We start from the raw sequence: 18,820 nt of genomic DNA, 5'->3' as shown, positions 1-18,820 counted from the left end.
TATACTCTCTTCTCTACCAGGCTTCAACCTGGGAGAAGATAAAGCCTGGGTATGTAGAGCCCACCATGTGGACCGCCATAACCAAGGAAGCAGAACCAAGAAATGGAGAAAAACTGAGTTCTATGACATCACTTCAGATCCAGAATCCAGCCATGTCTAAAATGCATGCGACCATTTGGATCTCTCCCAGAGACAATATAGTCCCTTTTTTCCATATGATAGTTAGAATTCCAACTCTAGAGTCCCAACTTTGTCACTTGCAGTGGAAAGAGTCTTGGCACAGTACAAGACAGCTTGGAGTGGGAAGAGGAGTTGGGGACACTGCAGCAGTCAGGTGAACTTCTATTTATCCCGCAAGACCCAACTAAAATGTTACAATTTCTGTTTAGCCTCCCAACTACTCCCCCTGCCATAGCTAGAAGGCTTGTACACACCTCTGTTATAGCACCTCTCACACTATACTGTAATTTTGGGTGGCTGTTTCCACCACGAGGCAGTGAACAATTTGCCTGAATCTTATTCATTTTGGAACTCCTAGGTTTTGCAAAAGGTCTAGCAGAAAGTTAATACTAACTCATTGAATGTTGAACAAATAACTGAATGAATGAGACCAAGGCAGTAGCAACAGGAATGGGCAGGAGGAGATGGATGGGGGCCATCCCTGCAGTGCCAACAAAAAGTAATAGCAGCCTTAAATCTTTTCTTGGAATAGACAGGCCTGAGATTAATATTAATAACAGAATGTTATTTAGTTGACTTGGACAAAATCCCTGGAGTAAAATTAATAATAGCTGTGATTTATTGCATGCCTTATGTGCTAGATGTTTTGTGTACATTAAATTTAATCTTCACTCTAGCCTGGCAATGGAGGTATGATGGATGTGTGGTGACTCCAACAAATCCAGGGGAGGATTCTTTAAGTCAATTATAGCAATTCCATCTTCCTCCACATGGCTAGTTCAGGGATGGGCAGGCCTGGGTCAATTAGGACCGGTAGGATAAAGCTTACTGCCATGAGATAGGACATGAGAAAAGGTGCTCTCTCTTGCTGGATGTGAACAGGGAATTTTGTGGCCCTGGCTGGCCCTGGCATCCATCTTGAGGACACGGCTGATACATGGAGGATCGCAGAGCCAAGAAAATCCTAGAGGAATGGATCCAGGGCTCCCATCACTCCCAGCCTGATGCTGACTTATTTCTGGTTGTCCAGTCATGGGAGTTATGTGAGCCAAAGGCATAACTCTTATTGAGGGTGAGTTGACTTTCTGTTATTTCATCCAATTACATGGTGAGAAAATTAAGACTTCTATAGTCCCCTGCTCAATATACCTCAGCTAGCGGTAAGAGTTTCCCACTTCAAATCTGTCTCATCCTAAAGCCTTTGCTCATCACTAAACTGAGCCAAGAAAGGACAAGTCACTTGGCATCGATCCTGATTCATCTGTTTATCTTTTTTAAAAAAAATATTATATATTTATTTGGCTGCACCCGTTCTTAGCTGTGGCACTCTCCGGAGTCTTAACCACTGGGCCACCAGGGAAGTCCCTGTTTATCTTCTGAGATGGCTTCTCTTGTACATGCAGTTTATGCTGCCTAGGAGATTCTATGTCCCCTGTCTTTGCCTAGCAAACTACAACATGTCATCCAGGCCACAGCTAAATAAATGTCACTTCCTGACTGCCTCTCCATCCTAACCTCCAAGATTAGCTTAGATCCCTTGGCTATTAACTCTCAAGTGGTTTGTATTTTACTTTAATGCTCTTATCACAATTGTAAGTGATGACTTATTATTATTCTTTTAATTAATTTATTTATTTATTAATTTATTTTGGCTGCGTTGGGTCTTCCTTGCTGCGTGCGTGCTTTCTCTAGTTGCGGAGAGCGTGGGCCTCTCATTGCGGTGGCTTTTCTTGTTGCGGAGCACGCGCTCTAGGCACGTGGGCTTCCGTAGTTGTGGCTCGTGGGCTGTAGAGTGCAGGATCAGTAGTTGTGGCGCAGGGGCTTCGTTGCTCCGCGGCATGTGGGAACTTCCCGGACCAGGGCTTGAACCCTTGTCCCCTGCACTGGCAGGCGGATTCTTAACCACTGCGCCACCAGGGAAGCCCGACTTATTTTGTAATACTTTTAAAATAATTTGTTTCTCTATTCCATAAGGGCCCAAGTGTGTCTGTTTTGCTCAGCACTGAATCCTTGGAACAGTGGTTGTCACTTAGTGGGCAACAATATTTGATGAAAGAATAAACGAAAGCGGTTGGTTTCTGTAGCCGTGAGTTATATCAGCAGTTCTCCAAGGGTGATCCTGCAGCATAAGCATCACCTGGGAACTTGTTAGAAATGTAAATCATGAGCTTCTACTGATTAGAAGCTCTAGGAGTGGGGAACGGCAATCAGTGTTTTAACAGGTCCTCCAGGTGATTCTGGTTCATGCTGGAGTTTGAAAGCCACTATACAGATTTGCTATCCAGCCTATGCACAGTAGCAGCACCTCTGCTGCCTGGGGTTGTTTCTCGCTTATGTTTCTTAAACTCAGCACTTTCACAAGTAAAGTGGTTGGAGGAAAGGAAAAGGAACCCAACACACCTTTGCCCTCTGAGATCCTCTGCAGTTGCTGTTCCTTCGACTTTGATCACGCTTCCCGCTACTGACTTCATCCTTCAGGCCTCAGTTTACATTTCCATCCCTCCCTTCCATTTTTTATCTCGGGACCCTGCGTGTTTGTTGCGTTCATTTCACTCACAGCACTTCTCGTTTCTTACAATTAATTTATTCACTTGCTCTCTACTTGCTGCTTATCTGCCTCCTTGAGGGCAAAGACTACAGTAGTCTTGTTTACTAAACTAGTCCTAGCACCCACAGCGGCGCCAGGTCCACGGCAGGGCTAAAATGTGTGGGCTGAATGGATGTAAGTTCCACAAGGGCAGAGGCTGCGTGCCGCCGACTTCTAGTCGGGTGCTGGGCACGCAGAAGGCGCTCCATGAAGATATGGGGAATGAATGAGCGCAGGAAACGAAAGAGAAATCGCCACTTTACCAAGGTGGCAGGTCCGGTACCCTTTACCAACATGGCCGCCGGCCCGCGTGGACTGGCGAAGGGCGCCGGGCGCGGGGCGGGGCCGAATGGGGGCGGGGCCAGAGGGAGCCGTCAGGTGCGGCCCCGCCCCGCGCCGCCCCCCCCGGCCTCCGCCCGCTCGATTCCGGATTGGTCCGGTTCCAGCGCCGCAGCCCGGCGGCCGCGCCGTGGGGCCGCGCCGGGCACTCGCCACTTCCGGCGCGTTGGGGCTGTTGGTTGGGGGCGGTTGCGCGGCGCGAGCGGGCAGCTCTGGAGCGGGCGTGCGCAGGGATGCTCCGGGGGGCGGTGGCGGCGGCCGTGTGGGCTAGGGCGGCAAGGATAGCTTAGGCCCTCGGGCCTTTCCCTTGAGCCGCCCGCTCGGGCTGCGCCGCCGAGGCCCCTTCAGCCTCCGCCCCTTCAGCCTCGGGGTCGGGCCCACCGCCGCTTCTGAACGCGGGGGCCGGGGAGCCCCTGCCTGGGCCCGGAGCCTCCCATTGGGGGTCGGGCCCGGGCGGGGGGCCCCGAGCCGCTGCTCTCCTCGCCGGCCTCCGAGCCCCATTTCCTGCTTTTTCAGTTTCCTTGCGGAGGGGTGGGTGGGTCTGGATGAATTGTTCCGGGGGTCCCCGATGAGGCGGGCCGGGGGGCCGCGCTCTTTATAGAGGGTCCCCGCGGGGCCCGGGTGGGGAGGCGGTTGTCTTTGCATGGGTGGGGGACTTCCCGAGCCTGCCGGGACCATGACCTGAACTGTGCGAGCGGGACGTGTCCGAAGCCCGAGAGCTAGCTCACCTGAGCCGCCCTCTTCCCCGGCCAGCATGGTAAGTGGGGTCGGAGCCCCTTCTCTCCCGGGTGCCGGGTCTGAGCGGTGGGAGCGGGCCCGGGACTGCTGAGCCATCGCTTCTCCCCAGGGCGGGGAGAGGCGCGTGCCGAGCCCGACAGTGACACATGCGTGCAGGGTTTGCAGCCGGGCTCTGAGCTCCCATCCCCCACGCCCCTCGGGATCGCTCAGAACTGGGAGGGACCTGGACGCGGAGCGGACACAACCCTTGCATCTGGTGTTTGCCTCGCTTACATTGTAGCAGCTCATCATGATGGTAGCTATCACTTATTTATTGAGGGCTTACTATGTGCCAGGCGCTGTGCTAAAGTGATTGACATGTGTTATTTAATTAGCACACCAGCCCTGTGTTCTGAAGTGGGGACACTGAGGCACAGAGCAACTAATTACCCAGCTCAAGGTCACTCTTAAGTAACAGTGGCAAGATTTGAACCCAGGCAGTCTGATTTCAGAGCTCCTATTTGATAGAACACACTTCACAGAGCTGGAGGGAGTCTTGCTGTAGGTTTATATAGGGGGCAGCTGAGACGGTTTGTGGTTTTCAGAGGTTACTTACCTAGATATAGGAACTAGAAGTCAGGAACTGTCCTATTCTTTTGACACCCGTTCTGCCTTTCTTTTTGCTACATGCTCGGGCCTTTTCCCTGGTAGTGCCTGGAGAACTCTTCATCTTTCTAGATCTAGTTCAGAAGCCACTTCTGAAGATAACATTCCACATTTTCCAGACCCAAAGGCACTGTCAGTACTCCCTTAGGTTTGTGCAGTCACATCTGTTTTTAAGCATTTGTCTTATTGTAATTGTCTATTGCAGTAGACTCAATTCTCTCAAAGATGAAATTGTCTGAACTTTTATCTGCCCCAGCTTTTGGTACATAGTAAGCCCACAGGGGCTGGTTGCCTGGCCTGTGTTTGACCACCTCCAGTTACAGAAGTGTTCTTAAGGTTACCCATTTTACACCTTCCACACTAATGGTTCAGTAGAGAAGGGGATGCAGTGACATCTGTAATATAGCTTGTTCAGGCCAGTGGGGTTTTCAGAAGTTTCAAGGGGCCTGTGGGTTATGTGTTAGGTTCTGGGCGGAGAAAGAAGACCTAAGGCGTAGCCCTTGCCTTTGTGGGGCTTACAACCAGTCAGATAAAATGCACCATTAATGCCAAGCAGCACTGTATAATAGATACTGTATGTAGGATAGTGGCAGATGAGTTAAGCTCTCTGAGTCCCAGTTTCCTCAGCTATAAAATGTGGAGACAGGGATTTTCTAATGAATAATCTAAAGGTATGAGGTATAATATTAAGTGAATGATGAAAGTAGTATTCAGTAATCCTTCATTGATTCTTTCAATGAATTTTTTTTAAATGGTGGTAAAATATACGTAACATAATGTTTACCATTTTAACCATTTTTAAGTGTATAGTTCAGTAGCATTAAGTACATTCACTTTGTGTGCGTCCATCCCGAGAACTATTTTCATCTTGTAAAACTGAAACTGTACCCATTAAACAGTAACTCTCATTCCCTTCTTCCCTGTCCCCTAGTGACCACTATTCTACTTTCTGTCTCTCTGAATTTAACTACTCTAGGTCCCTCATATAAATGGAATTGTACAGTTTTTGTCTTTTTGTGACTGGCTTATTTCACTTAGCAAAATGTCTGCGAGGTTCATCCGTGTTATAGCATCTGTCAGGATTTCCTTCCTTTTTAAGACTGAATAATATTCCATTGTGTGTGTAGACCACATTTTGTTTATCCGATCATCTGTTGATGGACACTTGGATTACTTCCACCTTTTGGCTGTTGTGAGTAATGCTGCTGTGAACATGGGTGTACAAATCTTTTAATGAATTTTAAGTAGCCACTATATTCAAGGCTCTAGCGAATGTCAGGTAAACAAGACAGACACGTACCTCCCCTCGGGTAGCTGACAACGTTGCTTTAGAACCTTTGGACAGAATTTTATTGTTTATCAACTTAAGCTGGCCAAGCACTCTTGTATTCAGGTTTCATTTTAATTGGCAGTCAGGAGAGCGTTATGAAAATGACCACCTTTGAGCAATTAATTGTAAAGTAGTAGTAGTTGACTTCATGATTACCATTTACAATTTTTTCTGAGGTAAGTTTTGAGTCAAGTTTTCTGTAACCTATTCCTCACTTATTTTAGCACACAGTGGGTGACCACAGCGGATGTAAAGTGAATAGGACTGTCAAATTACGTCCTTTTTGCAGTACTGACACCAGGGGGTTCATCTGTAGGTGTCCCAGGTTCAGGGGTGTGGATGGGGCAGGCCTTGTCCCTGAATGCAAGGAAGCCATTGCCTGATTTGTGTCTTACCGGAGGAGGGTCTTTTGCCTGGGATCACAGTTCTTTATTCCAGGAACTTTTTTCCATTTCTTACTGACTTACCATTTTTACTTTAAAGAGCCTTTAAAGAGTTGGCAGGTAAGTTTGGGCCTTTGTAATATCTTCTTTTTAAAACTTCAACTCGCTAATAAGATGAAAATGGTGTAATATGATAGAACTACCATTTATTAAGTATCTACACTAAGCTAGCTGTTTTTCATTTATTTGGTTTTTCTTTCAGTCACTCAGTATCAGTTAAGCACACGAACACTGCTAGGTTGGTTACCTTATTGCCATTACTACCAGAGGAGGAGATGAACAGACCTGGTGTAGGATACCTGTTTAACAAGTGGGGGAGCTGGCATTTGGGTCCAAGGTGCTCTTCTCCAAAGCCTGTGCTCCTTGAGGTACAGGTGCTTCCTCACGTGGAAGTTGGTTGGGAATGTCATCCAACTATATTTTATTTGGTTCTGAGATAGTGATGAGGGCTGGGGAGCATGGGAATTTCCTTTAAACTGTCCCTCTAGGAGGAGGGATTTTGACCTGCAAATTTAGAACTAGTTAAAAAAGATTTGTAGTTGCAGTACAGAATTCCTAGAACAGTTAAACTGTAACTACATTTGATTAAATCATCATTTTGGGTTGAATTCCCATGAGTTCTCAAGTGATGTAACATCTTAGAGGTTACCACTACTCTGAAAAGTTGTTACTTAATATCAAATGAGCTTTGCTTATTATGGAAATTTTGTGCAAAATTGAACCCTTACTTAAATTAGCATTTTTTTTTCTTTTTTAGTTGCTTAGAAGATTGCTTTGGTTACAAAGTCTTCTCATTTTTGAACTCTATATTTTTATTATGCTTGGCCATGCCGCGAGGCATGTGGGCTCTTAGTTCCCCACCAGGGATTGAACCTGTGCCCCCTGCAGTGGAAGTGCTGAGTCTTAACCACTGGACCAGCAGGGAAGTCCGCCTTCTCATTTTTCTTTTTAATTAATTTATTTTATTTTTGGCTGTGTTGGGTCTTTGTTGCTGTGCATGGGCTTTCTCTAGTTGCGGCGAGCAGGGGCAACTCTTCTTTGCGGTGCGCGGGCTTCTCATTGCTGTGGCTTCTCTTGTTGGGGAGCACGGGCTCTAGGTGCATGGGCCTCAGTAGTTGTGGCTCGCAGGCTCCAGAGCGCAGGCTCAGTAGTTGTGGCGCACGGGCTTAGTTGCTCTGCGATATGTTGGGATCTTCCTGGACCAGGGCTCAAACCTGTGTCCCCTGCATTGGCAGGTGGATTCTTAACCATGGAGCCACCAGGGAAGCCCTACCTTCTTATTTTTGACTGTCACGTTCCATGAATGGTCCCTGTAATGGAGGGAAGATCAGACCTTAAATTTGGCCACTCAGTTGGTGTGTCTTCCGTTAGTTCAGCAACTGTGTTGGATTGTGCACCGGGGCAGGAGGCGTAAAGAAGCTGTGGTGGGGGAGGGAGATGGCAGGGAAAGGTTCAGCGGTGCTCAGAGGGTCTCTGTGGCAGTCACGACATTAGAGGTTGTCTGGGAGACAAGTAAATATCCAGAAATGACTTGAACAGCTTTTGAAAAAATTAGTAGATGACATGGTTCAAATGATAAAATTACCTGCTAAGCAGACCCCCAAAGCACTATTAATGTGGTACAGAGAAGTAATTCTGTACAATAGGCCAGAGCTTTTGAGTGCCTCAGTTTATTCATTTGTTTATTGACTTCCCTCATCAAGCTTAAAATCCCAGGTACTGTGGATACAATATGTTAAAGAGTCTGTATTTATAGGGCTTAGCATATGCCAGGCTAATGAGTTTACATATGTTAACTCATTTACTCTTTCAAACAATTCCAGGAGGCAGAGGCTATTGTTATTTCCCATTTTCTTTTCTTTTCTTTTTTTTTTTCTTTATCTTTGGCTGCATTGGGTCTTCATAGCTGCGCTCGGTCTTTCTCTGGTTGCTGCGAGCGGAGGCTACTCTTCCTTGCGGTGCACGGGCTTCTCATTGCGGTGGCTTCTCTTGTTGCAGAGCACGGGCTCTAGGTGCGCAGGCTTCAGTAGTTGTGGCACTCGGGCTCTAGAGCGCAGGCTCCGTAGTTGTGGTGCACAGGCTTAGTTGCTCTGTGGTATGTGGGATCTTCCCAGACCAGGGCTCGAACCCGTGTCCCCTGCATTGGCAGGCGGATTCTTAACCACTGTGCCACCAGGGAAGTTCTTATTTCCCATTTTATAGATGAGAACATTCAAGGCCCAGAATGGTTAGGCAGCTTCTCACGCTCACACAGCAACCAAGTGGCGGGACTGGCATTCAGAGCCAGGCAGTCTGCCTCAAGAGTCAGTGCTCTCAACTGTTACACTTTCACCCCAGGAGGGATAATATTGTCCCTGCCCTCTAGAAGTCAGTTTACTGAGGAAATGGGGCATATATTCTGGTAATTATGAGAGGCTGTGGTAAGGGTGACCATAGTAGAAGAATGCATTGATACAAAGGTGGCATACCTGAGGACAGGGAACAGGGAAGATTTCCCAGGAGGAATATTTGAGTCTTGAAGGGTTAGGAAGAGTTTGACAGTTGGACACGGAAAAAAAGGGCCTTTTAATTGAAAGTTTGCAGATAGTTACAAAGATTAGATATAAATCAATAAAGATAATAGAAAATAATAGGTGTCAGGGGTGGAAGTGAAAGAAGGAATTAACAATTGTTGAGTGCTTAGGACTTTGTAGGGCTTTATGTGCATATATACGCACAGTACACAAACATGCTATTTTTTCTCATCGTGAATACCTTTATTCCTACTTTCCTGGCCAGCTGCTGCCCCATTTCCTTGTTCCTCTTTGCAACAAAACTTCAGGAAGGAGTGGTCTTTAATTCCTCACCTTCCATTCTCCCCCAAGCTCACTTGTCAAGGTCCCACCCCGCTGCTGTTGAACGCAGGGGTTAGTTCTCATCTTAGTCAATCTGTCAGTAGCATTGGACATGTTGAATACTCCCCCTTCTGTTAAAGTCTTTCTTCACCTGGCCTCCAGGACACTAAAATGTGCTTTTGGTTTTCCGCCATCTTACTGGATATTTCTTCCTCATCTCACTGATCTTTGAACAGCTGGAGTGCTCTAGGCCTCAGACCTAGTTAGCTCCCAGGCCAGACCTCCCTCCTGAGCCGCAGTTCTCATGTATCCAGCTGCCTACTTGACATGCAAGCTTGTTTGTCAGGCATGTCAAATGTAACCTGTCTAAAACCCAACTCCCGACTTTCCCCTTAATTCTTTTCTACCCACAGTCTTCTCTTTCTCAGTTGGGGGCAGCTCCATCCTTCTAGTTGCTTGTGGCAAAAACTTGGAGTCATCCTTGACTTTTCTTTCTCTCATATCCCACATCTGGTCCGTATCAGGAAGGCTGATTGTTTTCTACCCTCGAAATGTAGCCAGGATTTTATCACTTCTTGTTCCCTCCGCTGCTGTCTCTCTAGTTTAGGCCTTCATCATCTCTTGCCTGAATTACTGCAGTTGCCTCCTAACTGTTCTCCTAGCTTCTGACCTTGTTCCATGATAGACTGTTTTAACACAGTAGCCTCAGTGATCCTTTGAAAAATCTAAGGCAGATCATGTCTTTGTTTTGTTCCCATGGCTCCTCATCTCACTTAGAGCGAAGGCCACAGTGGCCCACATGCGCCTCCATGGCCTACTCTGCCCTCCATATTCTGGCCCATGGTTACACTCTGAACCCATCTCCTGCTACTCTCCCCTTGGCTCACTCTGTTCAATTACCCTGGCCTCCTTGCTGTCCTTCAGATGCTCCAGGTGTGTGCCTGCCTCAGGGCTTTGGCCTGGCTGTTGCCGCTGCTTGGACTGCACTTTCCCCTAGATATCTATGACCAGCGGGACCTTCTTCAGGCCTTCTCAAGAGTCATCTTCCGGTGAGGCCAGTGCTTACCACCCTGTTTAAAATTGTAATCCCATCTCAGAACTCCCAGTCCTTCACATCCTGCTTTACTTTTTGTAGCATTTACACTTTTAAACCTTTTACATGGTTAATGTTATTTATGAAATCTATTTTTTGTTATCTCTTTGTGCTAAAATATTAACCCCTAAAGCTTTGCTCTGTTCACTGATGTATCCCGAGAGTCTAGAACAATTCCTGGCATGGTAGACAGTTACATTGTAGTTAGGAATGCTGTGGAGGTCTTGGATGTTCAAGACCTTTAGAAAAAGGGAGTAAATAGAACTTGCACAGAGGGGGTATTTCAGAAGAGAAGGGTGTAACTAAATGTGTAGCGTTAAGAAAGGATCTATAATAGGGCTTCCCTGGTGGCGCAGCGGTTAAGAATCTGCCTGCCAGTGCAGGGGACACAGGTTCGAGCCCTGGTCCGGGAAGGTCCCACATGCCGCGGAGCAACTAAGCCCGTGCGCCACAACTACTGAGCCTGCGCTCCAGAGCCCGTGCTCCGCAACAAGAGAAGACACGGCAATGAAGAGTAGCCCCCGCTCTCTGCAACTAGAGAAAGCCCGCCTGCAGCAATAAAGACCCAACGCAGCCAAAAATAAATAAAAATAAAATAAATAAATTAAAAAAAAAAAAAAAAAAGAAAGGATCTATAATAGACTGGTTTGGCAATGGTGGAGATTTTTGTGAAGAAGTAGTTGGGGAGAAAGCTTATAAAAGCAGTTAAGGGCTGGGTTATGGAGGGCCTCCAGTACTACTCAAGGGAGTTTGGCTTTGTTTTTTGGCTGATTTTTCCTTAAAGGAACATTAATCCATCTACTGTGTGTAGGTTAGATTGGTGTGGGAAACCAGATAGGACACCATGCCTGTGTGGATGTGATAAAGGCCTGTTCTTGGATTTGGAGTTAGGAGTGGAGAGGAAGACTTGACCAAGAGAGTCATCACTTAAAACTGACTGATTCCAGATTCAAGGGATGAAGAAAAGGGAGGAGCTCAAGCTGATTTTGGAAGCCTCTAAACTGGTGATTGGGAATAGTAGGAAATTTTAATTAGTTGGTGGTTGGATTTGGTAGGAATGGAAGAGATGACAGGTAAAGAAACTGACAGGGAGATGACAGGAGACGGTCCATGTGCCGATAAAATAAGGGATTTGGCTCTGTCTGTAGGTAGGGAGGCAGATGCTGCTGTGTTGAGATGAAGGTAATTGGCATTGGGCAGGACAAGGATCTTGACAACTTTTAGGTAGTTGGATTGTTGACATATGTGTCCAAGTCAAGGGAGACGTGACTGCACCGGCTGGGGTGAAGAGGGAGGGAATTCCTGAATGTGTAGCTGTTACTTTCTGCTTCTTTTTCATCCTCCCTTTTCCTCTCCACCGGTGGTTTGTTGTGCAACCCACTGCAGACTGATTGTTCGTCTTCACTACTTTTCAAGATCACCAGTGACCGCTGTGTGCTGACTCCAGTATATACAGTCATCCCTCGGTATCCACGGGGGGCTTGGTTCCAGGAGCCCCTGCGTACACCAAAATCTACGGATGCTCAAGTTCCTTACATAAGTTGGCGTAGTACAATGAATGCATAAATAGCCTCTTTTCAGTCCTTATGCCATCTTTTGGCTGTTGGCAAACACTGGTTCCTTTACCCGCCCCCCCCCACCCCGAAACACTTTTTCTTGGTTCCCTTGGCTTCCATGATATAACTCTTGTTTCAGTCTCCCTTGATCTTCTTTCTTTTCTTTTTTTTTTTTTTAAAGATCAAATTATAGAGAGAATGTTTTGCTTATCTCTCTTTTTTTTTTTTTTTAATTTTATTTATTTATTTATTTATGGCTGTGTTGGGTCTTCGTTTCTGTGTGAGGGCTTTCTCCAGTTGTGGCAAGTGGGGGCCACTCTTCATCGCAGTGCGCGGGCCTCTCACTATCGCGGCCTCTCTCGTTGCGGAGCGCAGGCTCAGTAATTGTGGCTCACGGGCCCAGCTGCTCTGCGGCATGTGGGATATTCCGGGACCAGGGCTCGAACCCGTGTCCCCTGCATTGGCAGGTGGATTCTTAACCACTGTGCCACTAGGGAAGCCTGATCTTCTTTCTTATGGCTTCAGCTATGGCCTGTGTACCAATGAGAACTCAACCACCCTCTCCAGCCTTGGATATCCACCGGAGTGTCCTGTAGACATCAAATTAAACGCGTCTAAACCAAATCCATCATCTTCCCCTTAGGTTAGTGCCTCCTCCCCCATGCCCTAGTTCTCTTAATGATCTTATTCACTGGACACTCAAGTGATAAACCTGAGTCATCTTTAGCGTCCTCTTTGCCATCAGTCCTCCACTTGTAGACCTGTTGATGCTGCAGCTAACTTATTTGTGTCCTGACCTCGGCCTTTCCCTCCATTCCCTCCATTTTGGTCAGGCCATTGTCATCTCTTGCTTTCATGGGTGGTGTCTTGACAGCTTCCAGGTTCTTCCTCCACCAGTCCATCTTTTTTCTGTATTCCTGCCAGAGCTACCTCATGGAACTCAGATGTGGTCATGTCACTTGACCCCAAATTATTTTGAGCAGAGGGTCCCCAGTGTTGTCAGAGACCAAGTTTTTATCACAGCAGAGTATTGGAAAGCACATGGGTCCTGGATTTTCACAATTTCTCTTTTACTCCTCTCAGTAAGGAGAAGATGATTTATTAAATGCTTAAAGTGATTCATTCGAAATATCATTTCAAGACTTCTCAAATTAAATCTTGTTCTCTAGCCACAGCAAGCCACTTGTCATTCCCAGAACACCGAATACGCTTTCGTATATCTCTGCCTTTGTTCAGTGCTGTTCCTCTGCTTCAATGTCCTTTTCTTCTTTTTGAGACCTTACCTACCATGAACGTGACGTCTTTGAGGTTTTCCAGCCACTAGTTTAACGTTTCTCATTTTTGATTATAGTTAGGTTTTTTTTTTTGCTTTTATTATTTTGATTTATTTGTTTTTATTATATAAGAATTACAAGGCTACATTCTTGTAGTAAGTATCAAATAACTCAGAAGTTTGAAGAGCAAAATGTGAACCTCCTCCATCCTTTCCTTGGCTTCCTCTCCTTTCCTCCCCCTCCAAGCCTGGGAGTGGAGAAGATTAGTTCTTTCTCTTTATGAGCCCATATCAGAATGAATCTCAGTCTTCTTTACATTTCCAGTGCCCCTTAAGCATTCAACAGATATTTAGGTAATTGAAAGGGTCAGGTGTGATGGGAATTCCCTGGTGGTCCAGTGGTTAAGACGCTGCGTTTGCTGCCAAGGACCTGGGTTCGATCCCTGGTCGGGGAACTAAGATCCCACAAGCTGTGTGGTGTGCGGCCCCCCCCCCCCCAAAAAAAAAGAGGTATGAAAACAAATCCAAGAAGGTCAAGGTATGCCCTTGAGGTTAGTAAATGCTAGTAGCAGCATTTAGAGAGTATAGTAAGCTTGAAATAGAGTATGAATATAGTATACACCTTGTTTTCCCGAAAGCCATGCAGCCAGCAAGCTCAGATAGCAGCACTTTTGCCCTGGGCAGGTGGAGGTGGGGAGCAGGTAAGCAAGAGGCGTTGTTAGAACAAATGCTGTGCAGATGGTACACTTCCTGTGAGGCTCCAAAAACTGATTGCTTCTGGGAGGACTGCTGGGGAACAAGTGGGAGTGGGGGTGGGGTGAAGTGAGAGCTGTGGATGTACCTGAGGAAACCCACAAGGCAGAGAGAAGTGAGGGAGGTGAAAGAGGCTAATGGGAAGGGAAGGAAGCTGGGGCTCAGAGGGAGAAAAAAGGTCTATGAGTGTTTCATAATTACACTCTTGTGTTAGCCGTTGTTTAGGGGCCCTCATGTATACTACAGACAGTACCTCATTTCATCTCTTACAGCCACGCTGCAAGGTAGGTATTACTGTCTGTTCCCATTTTACAGTTGAGGAAGATGAGGACCCCGAGGCTCAGGGAGGGTAATATAAGTAGCTTGTTTAAAGTTACATAGCAAGTTGATAGAGATGGGATGCTGACCCAAGATTCTAAACGCACAGCCCATGTTTTTTCTGTAGCACTAGGTTTCTTCTTAAGCCTGTGCACATTTACATAGGTATATTTACTTCAGATGTAACCCAAGTGAGTATATTGTCCCAGGAAAAACAGTACATCTAGCCATCTAGCCTTAAAACTTGCATAATTTACCTTTCATAATAGAAAGGGCAAGATGGTAAAAGTTTGCTGATGACAAACGTTACTTGAAATGTAGCCCAACTGGGTATATTGTCCCAGGAAAAACAGTACATTTAGTCATCTAACCTTAAAACCTGCATAATTTACACCTGGTAATGGAAAGGGCAAGATGGTAAAAGTTCACTGATAACAAACGAGAAAATAGATATTTCTGCATATGCTCTAATGTGATAGAATAGAAAAAATGTGACTCGAGGGCAAAGTGGTAGCTGGACCACGTTACAGGGCAACAGAGAGGAAGGTTGCTTGGCTTCTTTATGTATTTCAGTTCAGTTAAGCCCATTAGGCTTAGCATACGCAGTAGTTAATTTACATCAGAACAGTCTGCTGCTGTTTTATATGAAGGTTATAATGAAAAATATCTCTGATCTCAGACTCCTTGAAAAGGTAAAGGTATTTTATGAGTTAAATGCAGTTTGGGGGGGAAGTCATTAGTTTTTAAATTGGCTAATAATCAGACCTGGGATAGATCAGGTTTTTTTTTAGATTAACAATTGGTTAATTAAAATTAACAATTTTATAAAAATTATGTATGCTCATTAAAAATCAAGCAGTATCAAAAGGTATCAATACAAAGAACATGGCAAAAAAAGAAATCCCCTAAATCCTTCTACCCTGAACTATGATTAACAATCCATATATCTTTGTTTCTATTTGTCTATGAGATAAGGAGGATAGATATCTAAAATAAGTACTCGTATTAAAAAAGTTGTGATGCTGATTTTTTATTTTATTTTATTTTTTTTTAACATCTTTATTGAAGTATAATTGCCTTACAATGGTGTGTTAGCTTCTGCTTTATAACAAAGTTAATCAGTTATACATATACAATATGTTCCCATATTTCTTCCCTCTTGCATCTCCCTCCCTCCCACCCTCCCCATCCCACCCCTCTAGGTGGTCACAAAGCACTGAGCTGATCTCCCTGTGCTATGCAGCTGCTTCCCACTAGCTATCTATTTTACATTTGGTGGTGTATATATGTCCATGACACTCTCTCACCCTGTCACATCTCACCCCACCCCCTCCCCATATCCTCAAGTCCATTCTCTAGTAGGTCTGTGTCTTTATTCCCGTCTTGCCACTAGGTTCTTCATGGCTTTTTTTTATTTTATTTTATTTTATTTTTTTTATTTTTTATTTTTTTGTGATGCTGATTTTTTGGGTCATGCTAGTTTTAAAATAAAAATCAATTTACTATTCTTTGCATTAAAAAAAAAACATACTTTTTGAAATATTTATATACTTACAGGAAGTTGCAAAATGAGTGCAAGGATTCCTGTTGTACCCTTCACCCAGATTCCCCCAACGGTAACACCTTACATAGCTGTGTGCAATACCAAAACCAGGAAATTGACATTAGTACATGTCATTTGTTGACTAGACTACAGACCTTATTCAGTTTTCACCATTTTTTGACCTGCATTCATGTGTGTGTTTGGCTCTATGCAATTTATTCCATGTATTGATTCATGTAACTACCACCACAGTCAAGGTACAGAGCTGTCCCATCACCGCTGAAGATCTAACTCATGCCTGAGTATTTTTTTCCTAATACTCTTTCTATTTGTAGCCCTCCTCCCTCTCTCCTAGCAACCACTAATCTGTTCTTCATCTCTACAGTTCTGTCATTTTGAGAGTGGTGTAAATGTAATCTGCAGGCCGTAACCTTTTGACATTGATTTTGTTTCACTGAGCACAGTGCTCTTGAGATCTCTCCGTCTACTTGAATTTATTAATGTATTTATTGTATTATTTATTTATTTTAAACATTTATTTTATTTATTTATTTTTGGCTGTGTTGGGTCTTTGTTGCTGTGCACGGGCTTTCTCTGGTTGCAGTGAGTGGAGGCTACTCTTTGTTGAGGTGCGCGGGCTTCTCATTGAGGTGGCTTCTCTTGTTGCGGAGCATGGGCTCTAGGTGCGCGGGCTTCAGTAGTTGCAGCATGTGGGCTCAGTAGTTGTGGCTCGCGGGCTCTAGAGCAGAGGCTCAGTAGTTGTGATGCACGGGCTTAGCTGCTCCGCCGCATGTGGGATCTTCCCGGACCAGGGATCAAACCCATGTCCCCTGGATTGGTAGGCGGATTCTCAACCACTTCGCCACCAGGGAAGCCCCTCACTTGAATTTAATAGCAGAAAAATAAACAAGTGAAACTGAAAAATAAGTTGTCAGATTTCAAATAATCTTTGCCACAATAATTATTAGCTCTTGATAAATCCCCATAGGTTAAGGAAAAAGATTATGAAAACCATATGAAGACGGCATCAATTTTTTTTTTGGCCATGCCGCACAGGCATGTGGGATCTTAGTTCCCCGACCAGGGACCGAATCCACATCCCCAGCATTGGAAGCGTGGAGTCTTAACCACTGGACCACCAGGGAAGTCCCAAGACGGCATCATATACTTTAAAAAAATTTTTTTTAATTTTATTTAATTTTAAAATTTTATTTATTTTTTTATACAGCAGGCTCTTATTAGTTATCTATTTTATACATATTAGTGTATATATGTCAATCCCAATCTTCCAGTTCATCCCACCACCAACCCCCCCCGCCACTTTCCCCCCTTGGTGTCCATACGTTTGTTCTCTACATCTGTGTCTCTATTTCTGCCCTGCAAACCAGTTCATCTGTACCATTTTTCTAGGTTCCACATATATGTGTTAATATACGATATTTGTTTTTCTGACTTCACTCTGTATGACAGTCTCTAGATCCATCCACGTCTCTACAAACAAGATGGCATAATTTTTAATAAATAAATATATTCCATGTTTCAGTTCTAGGCAGTATCAATGAACTTCATAATAGGAAAAATAAGAAAATTTGTACTCCTTCCCCTTTTCCCTCCTCACTCTTGTTATTTTACTTTGTCAGTGTCTTTAGAGCATTTATAGTCTGCTCTATAACCATAACTCCCTCAGTATTTAGTCTTAGTTTTACATTTTAAGGGATTCAAATGTCCCCCACTAGTTCTTTTAACTATGGTCTTTCCATATCTGAATTTTTGGATTCATTTCCCTGTTAGCTAGATCTTGTTGTCAGTTTTAAGAAACGGTGCCTTATTTGGTGAATTAAGAATGTCTCTCTCCCTTTATATTTGAAGGATGTCTTGGCTAGGTATAAAATTCTTGGATTGTGGGGGACTTCCCTGTGGCGCAGCAGATAAGACTCCGTGCTCCCAGTGAGGGGGCCTGGGTTCGATCCCCGGTCAGGGAACTAGATCCCACGTGCACACTGCAACTAAGGAGCCCGCCTGCTGCAACTAAGACCCGGCACAACCAAGTAAATAAATAAAAATAAGATAAAAGGCCAGGCTTCAGCTCTGGTTGATTTAGTTATTTAAAAAAAAAAAAATTCTTGGAGTGCATCCTCAGATCTTGTAAACATTGTTCCACCATCTGGGATTCAGTGTTTTCTTGAACCTTTTAATCTATTTAACATTGATTAGCTGATACATGTGTGTGTGTGTATATATATGTGTGTATATGTATGTATGTGTGTATATATATATATATATATACACACACACACACATATATACTTTTTTTCCAATAGAGTTCATGGTTGCTCTGTTCCCTGAATTATTTGTTTTGAAAATGTCTGTCGTCCTTATCCATAAATGGTAACTTGGCTGGGTATAATACTAATGGGTCATACATTCTTTTCCTTAGAATTCTGTGGATATTTCTCCATTGTTTTCTTCCATTGAAGGTTGTTGCGTGGAAAAGCCTGGTTAGCCTAATTCATTCTCCCTTTACCTCAGTGAGAGAGAACTTGCCTGTTTTTGCATGATTGCTAAGAGAACTCTGTATTGCTGAAGTTCAGTAACTCAATTAGGATATCTTTAAGTGTGGATCATTCTTTTATCATTTTGCCCTAGAACATGGTATGCCTGCCTTAATGTTTTTACCTAGTTCCCTAATGATGGGTATTTTAGATTTCCAGTGTGTGCTGCATCAGTACTACAATAAACACATCAAATTTCTCTTTGTACATTTTGTGAGATTGTAGGATAAGTTTCTAGAAGTGGAATTGGGGGGCAAAAAGTACATTTAAAAATTCTGCTATTTAGTGGTTTTTCTACAAAAAGATTGTATCAGTTGATATTCTCACTAGTGGTATAGTTCCTGTTTCCCACCTTCTGGCTGACACCAATAAAACTTTTTAATGTGAAAGATGAAAATGGCACTTCAGGAATAACATGTGCAGTCCTTTAGTTATGAGTGAAGTGGAACATCTTTTGATGTTTTATTTCCATGTGTATTTTTTCCAATGTCACTTGACCATTCCTGACCTCTGTACATTTTTCTGTTGGGTCAGCCAACTTTTTTTTTTTTTTTTTTTTTATTTGGCTGAATAGTTTTAGAATGTTGATTTTAATTAGGTTTGGAATAGCTTGCACATTTGGTTGATTAATCTCAT

General features: G+C 44.3%; 1 protein-coding gene across 4 annotated transcripts in view; it reads left to right on the top strand.

Annotated features, from left to right (window-relative positions):
• Positions 1-3,224: 3,224 nt before the first annotated feature.
• The window catches only part of XPO6 (exportin 6), a 107,025-nt gene continuing 91,429 nt past the window's right edge, over positions 3,225-18,820 (top strand). For 2 of the 4 annotated variants that reach the window (XM_036826090.1, XM_036826088.1), the window contains exon 1: positions 3,225-3,863. In XM_036826090.1, the coding sequence (XP_036681985.1) occupies positions 3,861-3,863 (3 nt within the window). In that variant the 5' untranslated portion in view covers positions 3,225-3,860. Of the gene's footprint in view, positions 3,864-10,020; positions 10,146-18,820 lie in introns of all 4 variants that reach the window. The other 2 variants (XM_036826089.1, XM_036826087.1) reach the window with 2 other exon arrangements.

This window comes from Balaenoptera musculus, chromosome 15, assembly GCF_009873245.2.
Source record: "Balaenoptera musculus isolate JJ_BM4_2016_0621 chromosome 15, mBalMus1.pri.v3, whole genome shotgun sequence".
Lineage (NCBI taxonomy): Eukaryota > Metazoa > Chordata > Mammalia > Artiodactyla > Balaenopteridae > Balaenoptera > Balaenoptera musculus.
The sequence above is the reverse complement of the archived record's forward strand: the minus strand, read 5'-3'. Positions and strand labels throughout refer to the sequence as shown.